At 43.1% G+C, this 17,468-nt stretch overlaps 1 protein-coding gene across 1 annotated transcript in view; it reads right to left on the reverse strand.

The window, feature by feature from the left end:
- GORAB (golgin, RAB6 interacting) overlaps nt 1–17,468 on the reverse strand; it is a 50,428-nt gene that overhangs the window by 17,114 nt on the left and 15,846 nt on the right. Inside the window, exons 2-4 of the mRNA XM_075833498.1 lie at nt 13,869–14,181; nt 6,594–6,695; nt 130–270 (exon numbers count right to left, since the gene is read on the reverse strand). Coding sequence (XP_075689613.1) covers nt 130–270; nt 6,594–6,695; nt 13,869–14,181 — 556 coding nt within the window. The remainder of the gene's footprint in view (nt 1–129; nt 271–6,593; nt 6,696–13,868; nt 14,182–17,468) is intronic.

The raw sequence follows: 17,468 nt of genomic DNA on the forward strand, positions 1-17,468 counted from the left end.
CCCATTCACAGATTACTACTTCACTTATTTTATAACATTTTAACATACTTCTGTTGTGAAAAATCTAAAAAATGATTCCACAAATAAGATAAACCTAGTAAAACAGCTAAATAATGCAATATTGCTTACTTGGCTTGGGAAAACTCAATGCATGCCTGCTCAATTCGGTCCCGCAAAATACCAATGTCTGTGGACACCATCTCATCCAGGGTTTGTAGTTCTTTCTGAATTCTATTGAGTTTTACAGCTTCTGCACGGGTCTTTTTTGATCTTCATGGGAAAAATAAATAAATCAAATAATTTAAATTGATTTTGCGTAAAATTAAAAAGTATGCAAATGTAGGATTTTAAATTGTACTAGGAAAAAAAGGCAAAGTATGTGCCACTCATTTCCAATCATAATCTGAAACCTATAATACACATTTGAAAAACGATGCATGAAAAGGAGTAACTAAACAACTTTCAATTGTTGCACCAAATTTAATATGGATTTGCACCATGTTTTATTGCAACAAACTGGTACATGTAAAATGCGTTAATTCAGCATTTTTACCTATTCTGGATTATCAAATATTATGAATTATTTAATGGTAACACAAATGTATATATAAAACAGTCACAGGTAGAGATCCTTCAAAAAGTATACAAAACAAATATAACAACTTATAATATAATTAAAGGGGTTGGCCACTTTATGTGGACTTCTTTCTAATGTGTGACAGGAAGGAAAATATTTTACTTACTAATGTACCTTCATTAGCAGTTCTGCTGTTTTTTCATCCTATTGTAAGCCACGCGCCCTGGTGAAGAGAAACCTTTCTCTCCTCTGCCTCGCTGCTCTCGTCCACCCTAGCGTTATGACATAGAAGTGCATGTGACCTGTCACGACCACGCCTGAAAGTGGATGGACTTCCTGATATCTACCTGCACAGACGCTGGTTTCCTGCAATCATCTCCCTCCTCACATCACCTCCACCCAGTATCATCTCCCTCCTCACATCACCTCCACCCAGTATCATCTCCCTCCTCACATCACCTCCACCCAGTATCATCTCCCTCCTCACATCATCTCGCCCCAGTATCATCTCCCTCCTCACATCATCTCGCCCCAGTATCATCTCCCTCCTCACATCATCTCGCCCCAGTATCATCTCCCTCCTCACATCATCTCGCCCCAGTATCATCTCCCTCCTCACATCATCTCGCCCCAGTATCATCTCCCTCCTCACATCATCTCACCCCAGTATCATCTCCCTCCTCACATCATCTCGCCCCAGTATCATCTCCCTCCAGGGAAATGGTACTAGGAACAGAGGGATATGATATTAGATTATATAATGCTGATTAGTAAAAAAAACTAAATCCACCATGTGAACAGGGGTGGGTCTCTCTCGCTCTCTTCATAGCGGCGCATGCGCAGTAACTAGATTTGAGGCCTGGATGAAGCAGGGAAGGATGTCTGACCATACAAAACAGCTGCATGAGCGCGATCTCAGACGAGAATTCCGGCATTTGGGGCGGGCCAGTTTTCGGCGGTGGGCGGGCATAAGAAGATGAACAAACAAGACTGACAATTACCATAAAAGGCGCAAAATGTTTGCAGACTTTTATTAACGGTCGGAGGAGGAGTTTAGGAGAGGGGATAACGGCAATGAAATTTTGACAGGGCCAGCGAGGGGTGAGGAGAGCTGAATAGGTGAAATGATGGCGACAGGTTCCCATGAAACGTCAAGCTAACAGATCAATTCCCTAGTATTGAATTCCCAAAAAATATTCTGTTCTATGTGCTCAATATAGATTTGTAGCTTTCAGCTTTTTGTTCGTTATTTTATTCTATTTAGGCTATGTTCACATCACATTTTTCAGCCTACACTTGACTTCTACGCCAGGGTTAAGTTCTCGACATATGCATTAAAAGTGGGCTGTAACGGATGCCTAACAATGGCATCGGTCACCTATATGCTGTAATGCTATTATTTAATGGATACATCATTACTCTCATGACCCTTTTCATGATGTATCCGTTAAACAGATACCATAATAGTTTTTTAATGACGGATGCCACAATTAGGCATCCGTTTAACGAATCTGTCACCTATGTCATCTGTTTAACGGATGCATCACGAAAAACGATTGAAAAGCCCATGACGTATCCGTTTAACATCTGCATGTGACGGATGCCATATATTGCCCCAATGAATTCAACGATAAACACCACCTTATCCCTATGGATAACCAAGAAGGGGGACTTGCAGGACAAAAGCAAACAGATGGAGATAAAAGCCACCAAAAAAGCTACCTTTCAGGGCAGGAGTCGCAACAAAATGTCTCTCAAAAGGTTCGAAAGGAGCCATCTGAAGAGCCCAAAGGACCAAATTAAGATTCCAAGGCTCAATAGGATGTCTGAAAGGAGGGACCGCATGAGTCACCCTTTGCAAAAAAGTCTTCATCGGAGAACGAAAAACCAAGTTCTCTGAAAAGGAATAAAAAGAGCGCAGACCTGACCCCTCAAGGAAGATGAGCCAAGTGAACTCAACATAGCTGGACACAACAATTAATTTTTCTCATTTGTTTCTGCCATGAGAACGGGGAAGGTCCCCAGAAACGTGATATTAGCGAGCACCTGTGCGCATTTATCTCCTTAAGGACTTATGCTGTGAATGATGTAAGCCGCTATGACCATATACTATTTGATATATACAATTGCAGTCTGTGTGCTTTGAAATATTTTGCATACCTAAAGAAACAAATAAGCAAAATGAATTGTTGTAGTGTCCAGTATGTTAAGTTTACCTGGATGAAAGAGTGAGAGTGTGGAGAAGCTCACTAAAGGTACACGGTTCATGATATTGTATGCCCTAGCGAAAAAACACTGCCAAGTCCCTGTTCCCGGCCTAATTGCAGGAAGGACAAAACTCTAAGGCCTTATTTACACGAGCGTATTTCACGTCCGTGATACGCGCGTGAAAATCATGCTAGTCAATGGGGCCGTTCAGATATTCCGTGTTTTTCACGCAGCGTGTGCCCACTGCGTGAAACTCACAGCGTGTCCTATACAGCATGTCCTATACTTTAGCGGTTTTTGCGCATCACGCACCCATTGAAGTCAATGGGTGCTTGAAAATCATGCGCAGCACACGGACGCACTTCTGTGTGCTGCGCGTGATTCGCGCAACAGTTGTTCAAGAAATGAAGGGAAAAAGAAAACCACCTCCATTTCATTTTCTAAACCTCAAAACCGCGTGTCATAAGGATGCCATATGCGCTAAAATCACGCAGCCACGCACCAAACACCGAAGACACACGGAACTGCAACGCGCAAAAAAAGCTGCGTTCGTGTGAATTTCATCAGATCGAAATTACTCTATTCACACCAGCAGTAATAAGCCTTCCATGCACAATGCCACAGGGATAGTATGCAGCCATGCCCACCTGTATAGGCTGCATGGTAGAATCCTCCGTAAGAGAAGACATGACAGAAGGGCGGAAGAGAAAAAAAACAAACATCAATGTTCTCTGACATCCACCACACCCACCCCCAAACACTCATCCAGTAAAACCTCCATCCAATCAACCTATGACACACAGAGGATGGGGGCTATAGCTCAAAACCCAATATGTGACAGACAAAAAAAAAGGAGAGATTGCAGCCTAGGCCTGGAAAAATCCAAGGACTAAATGTGGAAGCCAGGCCTCAGCGCTGGAAAAACGATTGGCGCAAATATAGAGGAAAAAAAAAAAAATGTGACAATACCTAGGGATGTCTAGAAAATGAACCCCCCCCCCCCCCCAATAAAAAAAATAATAATAATCTAGCTTTTCTGGACATAGAAAGCGGTAGGACACTAACTGGTATAGGTTTGGGAGGTTTTTTGTACACAGGGTCACTTCATCAGTAACTTCGTACATGGGTTACTGGCAAAAAACGACCAAAGTTAGTAGACTGACGGAGTAGGAAATTCAGTGCAGGGGACTGCCTGGTTTCCCTGCACACGCAGGTGGTTGACTATCCTTGGAGCAGGCTGACAATGTCAGTCAGTGTGTCTTGTGCAACTTTAGCATTAGATTTTATTAAAAAAAATATTTTTACTTTTTGAGATACAGCGTCTCTGTATCCTGTATACAGAGCAGGAGTATCTTTCGCTGAATCTTGAACCCGTCAGGTCCGCGGGACTGACTGGTTCAGGGTCAGCGGGTCCTGTGTCTCTGACACGCAGGATCCACCTGTAATAAATCACATCTAAGTTACTTAGATGTGATGGATAACAGGTGGATACAGTCGATTACTCTATTGATTCTGCCCAAAAAATGGAAACCTTGCGGAACGGAAACAAACGGAAACCATTAACAATGGAAACGTTACCATTCAAATCAATGGTAATGCAAGTGGAAAGCTATGGTTTACGTTTGTGGATTCCCCTGACGGAAAGGTCTGGCGGGACCCACGAACGGTACCCTGACGCAGGCGTGAACGAAGCCCAACTATTACTGTATGATCTGTACAGATGGTGGAGGGTACTATTTTTTGGGGTGTTAGCATTTTTTCAGGTCATACAGGAAGCTGCTAACCTGACTTTGCAAATGATCTCTGTACTGAAATGTACTGGGCTTGGCTCTGATGCTGTATATATATATTTAGATATATGTATTGAGCTTGGTTTTGGTGGTGTTGTATTTACGTACTGAACTTGGTTCTGGTTTTGTATATATGTACTGAGATTGGTTCTGGTTTTGTATATATGTACTGAGCTTGGTTCTGGTTTTGTATATATGTACTGAGCTTGGTTCTGGTTTTGTATATATGTACTGAGCTTGGTTCTGTTGCTATATAGATGTACGGAGCATGGTTTTGTTGCTGTATTTGTGTACTGCGTTTGGTTTTGGAGCTGTATATATGTATGAGCTTTGTTCCGGTGCTGTAATTATTTAGGATATATTTATAATACAAAATTGCAGAGCAGATGGAATTGTTGCAATTTATTGTATATTTAATGGGAACATAACAGGTAGTTCTAACCCCTTGAACCGCCACTGCGGTAATACATGACCTGACAATATTTCTAATTATTCCCTGTATGTTTGTTTCATATTCAGGAAAATCTATAAAAACAACTTTTAAAATAGTGCACGCTATATGCTAATTACGCTTTAAAAAGTGTCATGGGGTGGTGCCGCTATCCTTAAAGGACAGGTGTCGCGAAAAAAAAAAATGTCATATACATTTGCTTTTAGTGGGTTATTAAAATAAATTTTATTTATGTGTGTTTTACTTTTTTCTTTCTTTTACTTCACTATGGGGGCTGCCATTATTTTTTTCATCTCTGTATGCGTCGATTAACGACACATACAGAGATGGAATACGGCACATACATCCCCATAGAGAATGCGAACGGGAGACGCTCCCACACAGTCCAAAAGGAAGGTCTTCGGCCGAGCGACATCCGGCGCCATTTTCATGTGGACCGGAAGCCACGGTCGGAGAGTAAGAGGACTACTTCCTGTCGCGGCTTCCGGACATATGTTCAGAAGCAAGGACTAGGAGCGGAGGGAGCGGCGGCAGCGGCAGGAAAGTTATGTTTGTGTATGTTCGTGTTATACTGTGTGATTACCACTGTATGCAATCCTCCTACACTGTGCATTCGCTCAAAAAATGGCGGCACACAGTGTAGGAGGTTTGAACATTCAACCCCTCCTTTCTCCTGGCACTAGCCAGGATAAAGGAGGGGGATTAATGGAGCACACTAGAGCGAGTGTGTCTTCTGCAATTTTGCAGCATAAACCAATGAGGTTGCTTTACCACATGCCAATTCTGCAATTTTGGGAATTGCTCCCTCTAGTGACCAGCACATGGAAATGTTATAAATTAGAATCTAATTTATAATATTTCCTGACTTGTGAAAAAATTAAAAAAATTAAAACAATGTCTAATCATGTATATACTAACGGTTTAACTAAAAAAAAAAAATTCTAGCGACACATTCCCTTTAAGAGTCACATGGTCCTAACTCCAAAACCACCTTTCCATGCTTGGTTGACATCCCCCTGGCTGTTCTACATCACTTTCCTGGAAGCGCCATTGCCTTGTACTCCATGGGCACGCACCGTTCAGTGAGGTTTACCCTGCCCGGCTTCATCGCTGCACCGCGCATGCCAGGGGAGTACAAGGCAATGGAGAAGGCTGGTAGTGATGTAGAACAGTCAGGGGATGCCAATCAAGATCTGGGGGCGTCATTTCAATTTTTGCGTCAGGCAGCAGAAAAGCTAGAATCGGCCCTGCTTACAAGTGAGTTAAATGTAATTTATTATAACTTTCCAATAATACAGAATATTTGCTAATCCGGCACCTATTAGGTCCCATTGATGATTGATGCTAGATTAAAAGGTATCTTAATGTTGATTTTCTTAAAAAATAAAAAGACTGTCTTGTAAATTGCTCTTACAAGCAATTTATTGCTGATAATTTTTTTGGGACAAAGAAACCAGGGCATTCGCTGTAAAATCCCCTTACCTGAATCAAAATTGGATAAAAGCAAAAACTAAAAATGAAGTGTGTTGGGTGTTTTTATCTGAACCCAAAAAAAAGCTGATCTCACCTTTCAGCAATTGCTTTTGAAAGTAGAGCTTTCTTGCGTTTATTTTTTTCTTCTATTAAACGTTGCTCTTGTTGAAGTTGGTCCAAGCGAGGTTTTTCTCTTCTGTTGGTATAAAAACCACATATCAATTTTCAACGCATAAACATAAAACATGGCACATTTCACCAGATGTCTCTACACTCTACGCTGCTCAACAGAACACCACACACAAAATTTTACGTATTTAAAAAGCTGTAAAATAGTAGTTTTAGACCTGTAGTCGTGATCTTAAAAATGTTATGTCAGTGCTTATAGGGCACGCTTATCTGCCATTTTCCTCACTGCTAGCGGCTTCATAGGTTATTAGCTCAGCTCCATTAGGACAGAGCTGTGATCTAGGACTTCAGACAGCTTAACTACAGTGTCTATATGGAGTAGGAGGTGGTCTGAGATACACCTACTATTTCATCAATGGTTTGGGCAGAGAGAGTCTCTCTCTCTCTCTCTCTCTCTCTCTCTCTCTCTCTCTCTCTCTCTCCCTCTCCCTCTCTCCCTCTCCCTCTCTCTCTCTCCCTCTCTCTCTCTCCCTCTCTCTCTCTCTCTCTCCCTCTCTCCCTCTCTCTCTCTCCCTCTCTCTCTCTCCCTCTCTCTCTCTCCCTCTCTCTCTCTCCCTCTCCCTCTCTCTCCCTCTCTCTCCCTCTCTCTCCCTCTCTCTCCCTCTCTCTCAGCCCTGCCTTTCCAGATTGTCCACACACACACACACACACACCTAGTCCTTCTCAATGAACTAGAATATCAAAATGTAAATTTATTACAGTAATTCAATTCAAAAAGTTAAACTCATATTATATAAATTCATTACACACAGTGATCTCCAGGACTATTTTTCTTTTAATGATGAGGATTATGGCTAACCATTAATGAAAACCCAAAATGGTCTCAGAAAATTTGAATACTGGGTAAAAGTTGAAGATTGTAGACTCATGGTGTCACACTCTAATCAGCTAATAAAGACACAACACACCAGCAAAGGTTTCCTAAGCCTTTAAAAGGACTGGTCTTGCTCAGTGTTCCAAAGTCCTGTTTTCAGATTTTGAAATCACTACAGCCAAGTTTAAGGACGCGGCAGTCGTCCGAAACGCGTAGGCCCCGAGGACACTTACCTCCACTTCTCACACACCCAGGACCACATACAACTGGACTTCCTTTTAACCCAATCCATTAAACTTGGAACAGAAAATCCATTTTAATTCTACCCAGCGCTGGATCCTATTTCTTCCTTCCTTGATATATATGTAGGCTTAGTCCCAGTTAAGGGTCTATGTGCAGCGTAGGTTCCCACCTTACAGAGGTCGCATTGTCGTGGCAGGTGGGCAAACACTTTTTGATCAAAATGTGCACTAAGAACCTCCCTATTTGTAAGTAGATTTAGCATTACTGCATATTTATTTATATTTAGTGGCTTAGCCCCCATTTCTTTGTCTGATTATATATATATATATATATATATACACACAGGCAGGGCTTAACAGAGGCAGGGTGAAGGCAGCCCTGGGGGCTTCATTAGGTCTCTGGGCTGCCATAACAATTATCTTCACCCGCCGATCTCATTGTGGGGGGAGGGGGAGATGAGCTGTCATCTCTTTTCAACGCCTCAGATGCTGCGGTTGCGATTGACTGCAGCATTTGAGGGGTTAAATAGCCAGGAACAGCACGATCTCTGCTTCTGGCTGTTAGTCCTGGGTGTCGGCTGTAAAACACAGCCGACACCCACAGCATATGGAGCGCGCTCCAAACATCATCCCCCGCACCATGACGTACCGGTGCGTCAAGGGGTTAAAGTAAAGGTGTCACAAAATTTTTATTTTCTTTATTTCATGTGTTTTAAGTTATGGGCCTGTGTCTTATTATTTTAATGTTCTCCCTATTGATGTGTGTTTTTACTTTTTTGGGGGCAGCCATCTTTATTAGCAACGGTGCATGTGTCTCTTCACGACACATACAAATGTGCGACACGGCATACCCATAGCAAAGAAGACTAGGGACAGGAGCCTACCCTATCTCCTATGCTGGCGTCCTTATTACTGTGAACTGCGCATGCTCTGTTGCATGCACAGCGACCCTCAATTAAAGTGGGGAGAGGCGCCATTTCATTGAAGAGCGGCAGTCATTGCAGGAGCTGCCGCTAATTCAAATGAATTGCCGGGCCCTGCCTGCTGTCAATGCAGGACCACCAGCAAAGTCATGTTTTAACTACACGTCGATTCACAGTAGGAGCAAGGATTGAAGGAGCAGTGGCATATTACTAACTTAATTTGTTTGTTTTGCAGGTACTGCTGGACCGTTTGGACTACGTTTAATTTGATTATTATTTTTTTTTTAAATGGTCAAAGAGGGTAATTTTATTTGGGGGAGTTTTTATTTCAATAAAAAAATATTTTCTTATGTCTGTTTTTTTAAATATTTTATTAGAGCCTTAGTATAGCCAGTTGTCTGTTTGACGACATCCATTACTGAGGCAGGGCTTCGTGTTAGCCAGTAAAAAGGCTAGCACTAACCACCCCATTATTACCCCGATACCCACCTCCACCAGGATCAGGAAGAGCAGGGTACGAGCAGGCCGGCCTCTTGGGATGACATTTAATCCCATGTGACTGCTAAAGCCAATCACAGGCTGCACAGCTCATATTGGTTGCAGTGTTAGGCTGGGTTCACACGACCACATTAACGTCCGTAATGGACGGACGTATTTCGGCTGAAAGTCCCGGACCGAACTCAGTGCAGGGAGCCGGGCTCCTAGCATCAAAGTTATGTACGATGCTAGGAGTCCCTGCCTCGCTGCAGGACAACTGTCCCGTACTGTAATCATGTTTTCAGTACGGGACAGTAGTTCCACGGACAGGCAGGGACTCCTAGCGTCGTACATAACTATGATGCTAGGAGCCCGGCTCCCTGCACTGAGTTCGGTCCGGGACTTCCGGCCGAAATACGGACGTTAATGTGGTCGTGTGAACCAAGCCTTATCACAGGAAGCTGTGCTGCATGGAGAACAGAAGGACGCGTCCCTATGACAACGACCAATGAGTAAGTATTGGCTCCCCCCAGCACTGTTTTCTGCAGCGGAGATTCTACCCGAAAATTTGCATCACAATTTAGTGTGGTTTTTCTGTTGGAATTCCCTGTGTGAACATACCCATAATGTGTCAGGAAATGTTGATAAGTTAACAGCTCTGAAGTCCCACCCACTATTTTTCCAACACATCCGTATGTGTCAGAAAAGAAGACGCTTGGGCTTCATAATTATGGCATTCAGCACACACTAGGGCCTCATGCACACGACCGTAATGGTTTTTACTGTCCGCAAATACGGATCCGACGGCTACGGATACACATCCATAGCCGTCCGAAATTGCGGAAGCGCCCATAGACTTCTATGGGCGAGTCAGTGCCACAAAAATAGGACATGTTATTTCTTTTGCGGATCATTTCTACGGCATGGACACAGAACCGTAAATATACGGAAAGATGGCCAATAGAAATTAATGAGTCCGCAATTTCATCCGTAATCACAGATGAAATCTACAGTTGTGTGCATGGGGCCCAAGTACACTGATAAATCTAACCAAATTATTTTATTGTAAATGTAATGACCGGGGGGTAGGGAAACGGACAAGTGAGCCCTAATCTACCCGCCACTCTGTCCCTGCCTACTTGCAACGACCCGCCCTAGGCGACGGGGTACAACTGGGCGGCGGTCCCTGCACTCAGTAAGTGCACGACAAACATACAAGGGAATACAAGCAAGGGAAAGGGGCAGCTGCCCACGGCAACACCGTGAGCAACCAGAGTGGTGAACGAGCTGAGTCAAGCCAGGAGTGTGCGAGGTATCAAACGAAGTGCAGAAGAGTAGTTAGTAAGCCAGGGTCTGTATGGAGCAGGAACAAAATAGAAGGAGCTGTAGCTGGGCCAGGAAACCACACGAAAAAGAATAACAAGCAAGGAGGAACAGGAAATGCAGGTATAAATAGACAGAGGGCGGGAGCTAGCTGAGTCTGGCCAGGCTGCGATAGGCTCTCCCACTCCTAAGCCTGCCAGCCTGAGTGGTGGAAGCTGGAGTCAGTCTCAGGGATGTAGATTCAGGTGCTGACTGATTAATTAAGGGAGTTAACCCCGAAGCTGTGCCTGGCAGATCCTTTACAGTAAATGTTACTTTTACCGAGTGAAACTGACTGCATGTCCTATATTGATAAGTTTTCGCACACCTAGCCGCCCATTGAAGTCAATGTGTGGGTGAAAACCACGGACAGCACAAGGATGCACATCCGTGTGCTGACCGTGTTTTACGCATCAATTTTATTGAAAAAAAAGGAAAAAAAGAAAAGAGAACTGCTTGCAAGTGCGTGAAAAACACATGGCACTCGCAAAGCACGCTGAAGCATTATGCAACGCCCACGGACCAGATTTACGCGTGTAAATCGGTCATTCCCGTGTAAATGTAGCCTAACTCACAGCCAGGGGTTTCAGGGACATTTACCATACATAAATAAAACAAAAAAATGCTGTTATACCACCAAAACACATTTTCTGAAAGTAGACACCAGGCACATTGTGATAATGACACCAAACACTTTACATTCATAGGCGCCTTTTTGCAATTTTGCATCAAAGCAGAACATTTTGTAAAAAAAAAAAAAAAAAAAAAAGAATGCATAGAAATTCATACTTGTGGTTAAATCCTCATGTGCACGGCCGTGATTTTCAATGAGCCCGGACCGCAGAACACGGCCGTAATAAGGCTTTTCCCGTTTTTTCTGAGGTCCGGGCTCCGGGGCCATGCACGGAATGTGAAACCCACGGTCGTGTGCATGGCCCCATAGGAATGAATGGGGCCGCAATTCTCCCGTGTATTTTCGGGGGAATTGTGGCCACAAAAGCACGTTTGTGTGCATGGGGCCTAAAGGTCTGACCCACGCAGAGCCTTAGATGTACACCTCTTAAGAATAAAAGTGCAGAGTTTATACATGCCTATGTCTACATACACATAGATTCACAAAATCATCAGAACTAAAGAACCCAAATGCCAGTCAACCTTCAAATAACAGATTCAACAAATGCATTGATTAGATTTAAAAAACACAACCTTAAAATTCCAGTATCTCGTGACCCCCTGTGGTCACTAGAAGGCTGGAGCAGGAGCTTTCTTCCTGCTCTCACTTATCTTTCCTCCCACCCTTTCTTTACATAGACACAAGAAGTAAAACTTTTCATCCTGCTCCCCAACTTCAAATCAGAGCTGCACTCTTAATATTGCAACTAAAGCCTTGAGGTATCATTTGAAGGCTTTTATATGACACCGAGAGAAAAAAAAAAAAAGTCTTCCAAGGTTTACATAGCCTTTAAATTCTATTCACTAAAATAATTTAAAGACATGGCGCATTACATATGTCCTTGCGAATGAAAGGGTTAATATTCCGGCTCGCTTTATAGGCACCAACACGTCACAAAGAAAGGATTACAGTGAAGGAAATAAGTATTTGATCCCTTGCTGATTTTGTAAGTTTGCTCACTGTCAAAGACATGAACAGTCTAGAATTTTTAGGCTAGGTTAATTTTACCAGTGAGAGATAGATTATATAAAAAAAAACAGAAAATCACATTGTCAAAATGATATATATTTATTTGCATTGTGCACAGAGAAATAAGTATTTGATCCCCTACCAACCATTAAGAGTTCAGCCTCCTCCAGACCAGTTACACGCTCAAAATCAACTTGGTGCCTGCATTAAAGACAGCGGTCTTAAATGGTCACCTGTATAAAAGACTCCTGTCCACAGACTCAATTAATCAGTCTGACTACAACCTCCTTCCCTCCACCAGGACATTAAAAATGGCTCGTGGCTGGGTCTTCCAGCACGACAATGACCCGAAACATACAGCCAAGGCAACAAAGGAGTGTCTCAAAAAGAAGCACATTAAGGTCATGGAGTGGCCTAGCCAGTCTCCAGACCTTAATCCTATCGAAAACTTATGGAGGGAGCTGAAGATCCGAGTTGCCAAGCGACAGCCTCGAAATCTTAATGATTTACAGATGATCTGCAAAGAGGAGTGGGCCAAAATTCCATCTAACATGTGTGCAAACCTCATCATCAACTACTAAAAATGTCTGACTGCTGTGCTTGCCAACAAGGGTTTTGCCACCAAGTATTAAGTCTTGTTTGCCAAAGGGATCAAATACTTATTTCTCTGTGCATAATGCAAATAAATATATATAATTTTGAGTATGTGATTGTTTTTTTGTTTTTATATAATCTAGCCTAAAAATTCAAGACTGTTCATGTCTTTGACAGTGGGCAAACTTACAAAATCAGCAAGGGATCAAATACTTATTTTCTTCACTGTATACATGAGCCATAGTCCTGTGGCTGGGTTAGAGGGGATTGATCATTACAGAAGTTTTTTTTAGTTCATTTTAAAGTCTATACATATTTTAAAGAGGCTCTGTCACCACATTATAATTGCCCTATCTTCTAAATAAGGAGATGGGCGCTGTAATGTTGGTGACAGCGGTGCTTTTTATTTAGCAAAACGATCTATTTTCACCACATTAGGAGCGATTTTAGTTTTATGCTAATTAGTTTCTTAATGCCAAAGTGGTCGTGTCTTTACTTTAGACCAAGTGGGCGTTGTACAGAGGAGTGTATTACGCTGACCAATCAGTGATCAATCAGCGTCATGCACTTCTCTCCATTCATTTAGTCAGCGCATAGTGACACTGCGTTATTCACTATGTGCTGTCTTATACTGACATATTAACGTTACTGAAGTGTTTAGACAATGACTAGACATTCCTTCCAGCCAGGACGGGATGTCTATCCACAATCCCTGCACTTCGGTAACGTTTCTGTGGTACTTACAGCAGAGCAAGCGTAATCTCGCGAGATCTCGCTGTAAATGACAGGTTACAGCGTGATTGGTCACTGATTGGTCAGCGTCATTCACTCCTCTGTACAACGCCCACTTGGTCTAAAGTAAAAACACGCCCACTTGGGCATTAAGAAACTAATTAGCATAAAGCTAAAATCGCTCCTAACGTGGTAAAAATAGATAGTTTTTTCTAAATAAAAAGCACTGCTGTCCCCTACATTACAGCACCGATCTCCTTATGTAGGAGATAGGACACTTATAATGTGGTGACAGAGCCTCTTTAAGTGTGTTTGTATTTTAGTTTCATTGGTGACTGACGCAGACAAAGGTCTCGTACAAAAAAAATAGGAGAAAAAGAAAAGACTTACTAACAGTTCCACCTCTTTTTTTGACAGCTCTTCGTCTTCTTTTGCCCTCATAGTAGGTGACTCGCTTGTGGCTTCTTGGTTGTCCGCTACTGGTAGTTTAGGTTTTTCTTCAAGTGTTTTTTTCCTTTGGGTTGAGCTGGGCAAGTTCACGGCAGATGAGGCATTCTTCTGAATGGACGGGGGATGATCTGGTCGTGCAGTAGGGACTTTATCTTGCTTAGTAAACTTCTGAACAGGACCCTTTTTTCCTTGAGGCTTTTGGCGACTTAGAAACGCTTCTGGTGGACAAGCCCTTTGACCATTTGCCTCTGGTGCATCTGTTTAAATATAGAAATAGAAAAAAAAAAAGATACACTTTAAAGATTGTACATGTTAATATTCTGAACTCTTCTTCACAACAGGAGCAGATGACACCAGATGAATGAGGCTTTTTGTTGAGTGGGTAGTTATTACAATTTATTTAAAACCTCGTTGTGACTTTCAAAGAACAGAATGCGCACAATATGTAAGTAATAAAGTAAGAGAAGAGGCAAGTGCCCAAAGTGCAGAACGCCGCACAAATACAAGGAACATCCACATTTCTGCTCTGCCTCCAGCGTGGTAATGAAAAATACAGCAATAAAGTGCTACAAAATGAGACTAATAAACTTCAATAACGCTGAGGCCCCACCTAGGATCAATATCAGATATACAGTCAGCAAATGCAACATATAGATTTCTTTATTGACTTAATTTGCTGCTTTCGATCATTTTTTAGACGAAATGTCCATTCTGTTAAATCTTTGGAAACCTACATCCTAAGGCTTTGTTCACATCTGCGTCGGGACTCGGTTCATGGGACTTTTCCGTCAGGGGAACCCACGAACGGAATCCAAACTGAAACAAACGGAAACCACAGGTTTACGTTTGCATCACCATTGATTTCAATGGTGACGGATCTGGTGCAAATGGTTTCCGTTTGTCACCGTTGTGTAAGGGATCCGTCGTTTTGACTAAATCAATAGCGTAGTCGACTTTGCTATTCAGTCAAAACGACGGAAACCTTACACAACTGTGAGAAACGGAAACCATTTGCACCAGATCCGTCACCATTGAAATTAATGGTGATGCAAACCGAAACTATGGTTTCCATTTGGATTCCGTTCATGGGTTCCTGACGGAAAGGTTCGACGGAACCCATGAACGGAGCCCCGACGCAGATGTGAACGAAGCCTAAGCTGCTCTTTACAGGGGGAGACCATGGTGTAAGCCTAGAGGCGCCTAGACTAGTCAGTTGCTAAGTTCGCCATTGAAGGTGGGATGGGGGTAATAGACGGATTTAAAATTAAAAGCAATATTCTGCCTTTATTTTTTACCAGTGTTTTTTTGTTTAATAAGAAGGCCGGCACTGGTGGGGAGAGGTGCAATATGGGACAATTGAATTGTTAATTGTACATTCAACAACTACTATTCTGCTTCAGGGACTGAGGGAGCGCATTCTGAAACCACCACCTTGGGCACTGGCAGTTCCTGTCCCACTGCTGTTTGCAGATCTTATTATGGCTCGTGTAAATACCCAGCTTGAGAAATTATGATTTTTGCCAAATCACAGAAAAGCGACAATGTTTTGTTACGATTTTGCAAAACCCAATATAACCGCACCGCGTGTATACACCTTAACACAAATACCGGATGCTCAGTAAACACGAACATTAAAATAGTCTTGTTAAAGGACCACCAAACATAGAATTCCAACCCAAAAATGTGGTGAATTTCAGTTTAGACTCATTTAAGAACAGATGTTTGGGCCTTACTTGAGGCACTTAAAAAGTATCTGGAGAAGGGTGTGTGTCTTAGCGAGGCTTAAAACGCACCAAACGAAAACTAAGAAAGAGAAAAGTGGCGTGCGGCACCGTGAAGCATTTTCAGACTGCCTGGTCTAAGTTTATGCTGTCTAAATCTAACGCCTCATGCACACGACCGTGTGCGCTGGCCGAGTCCTGTCAGTGATCCAAAGAAAGAGAGAACACGTCCTATCTTTCCGCGGATCGGAGACTCGGATCATATTCCACAGCCCCGATTCATCCGCTAAAGTGAATGGGTCCATGAAAACTATTGGGTGCCACTCGGATGCCGTCAAAAACGCATGAGGCGTAAGAGTTTAGTGACGCAGAGAGAGAGAGAGAGAGACGCAGAGAGAGAGAGAGAGACGCAGAGAGAGAGAGAGAGAGAGAGAGAGAGAGACGCAGAGAGAGAGAGAGAGAGAGAGAGACAGAGACGCAGAGAGAGAGAGAGAGACAGAGACGCAGAGAGAGAGAGAGAGAGAGACGCAGAGAGAGAGAGAGAGACGCAGAGAGAGAGAGAGAGACGCAGAGAGAGAGAGAGACACACAGAGAGAGAGAGAGACACACAGAGAGAGAGAGAGACACAGAGAGAGAGAGAGACACACACACACAGAGAGAGAGAGAGAGAGAGACACAGAGAGAGAGAGAGAGAGAGAGACACAGAGAGAGAGAGAGAGAGAGAGAGAGAGAGAGAGAGAGAGAGAGAGAGAGAGAGAGAGAGAGAGAGAGAGACAAAGAGACACAGAGAGAGAGAGAGACAGAGAGAGACACAGAGAGAGAGAGAGAGAGAGACAGAGAGAGAGAGAGACAGAGAGAGAGACAGAGAGAGAGAGAGAGACAGAGAGAAAAATCCTGCAGCACAATGTAGCAAGAAGTGTGGTTTATTCAATCAACAAACAGATGCAACGTTTCTGTCCAACCTTAGGACCTTTTTCATGCTTGAAAAAGGTCCTAAGGTTGGACAGAAACGTTGATTTAGGTCACACCCATTTTTGCATGCCATGCCCCATATTTTTATGGAAACGCCATTTAATATATATCCCCTGAGCCTGCTGTATATAATGTACCCCTGATACTGCTCCCCCACACATTATAATGGCCCATAGTGCCTCCCACACAGGATAATGCGCACACAGTATAATGCCCCCATAGAGTATAATGCCCCACAGCTGCCACCATGAAGTATAATGCCCCCATAGCTTCCCCCTAGATGTAGAATGTCCCACAGCTGCCACCACGCAGCAATAATGCCCCCATAGCTGCCCCTACACAGTATAATGCCCCCACATGGTATAATACCCATCGCCGCCACATACAACATAATGCCCCTATAGCAGCCCTACACAGTATAAACCCCCTCATAGCTGTCCCCTCGCAGGACAATTCCCCACAGCTGCCACCACACAGTATAATAACCCCATAGCTGCCCCCACACAGCCCCAATAGTGACTAAGAAAAATAATTAAATATATACTCGCCTAACTACGTTCCAACGATGAGTGGAGGAGATCCATTTGCTCCTCATCACTGCCCCCCGCCTGTCTCTGCTGAGCAGCTCACGGCCGCCCTGCTCTGCCATTGAATACAACTGTATCTCTGTCCTGAGTACGCAGATACAGTTGAAACTGGGTGAAAAAAATTAAACAAAAACTAGAGAAATAAAATGCGCAAGACGTAGGTCATCTGCGCTGAATTTTGGTTTTGTTTTTTCCGATTAATTGCCCAACCCTAGTATATAGTATGTACAAATTGTATGTACCAAGTGTAGCCTTTATTAAGTC

The sequence above is a fragment of the Rhinoderma darwinii genome, chromosome 7 (assembly GCF_050947455.1).
Source record: "Rhinoderma darwinii isolate aRhiDar2 chromosome 7, aRhiDar2.hap1, whole genome shotgun sequence".
In the NCBI taxonomy this organism is placed as follows: Eukaryota; Metazoa; Chordata; class Amphibia; order Anura; family Rhinodermatidae; genus Rhinoderma; species Rhinoderma darwinii.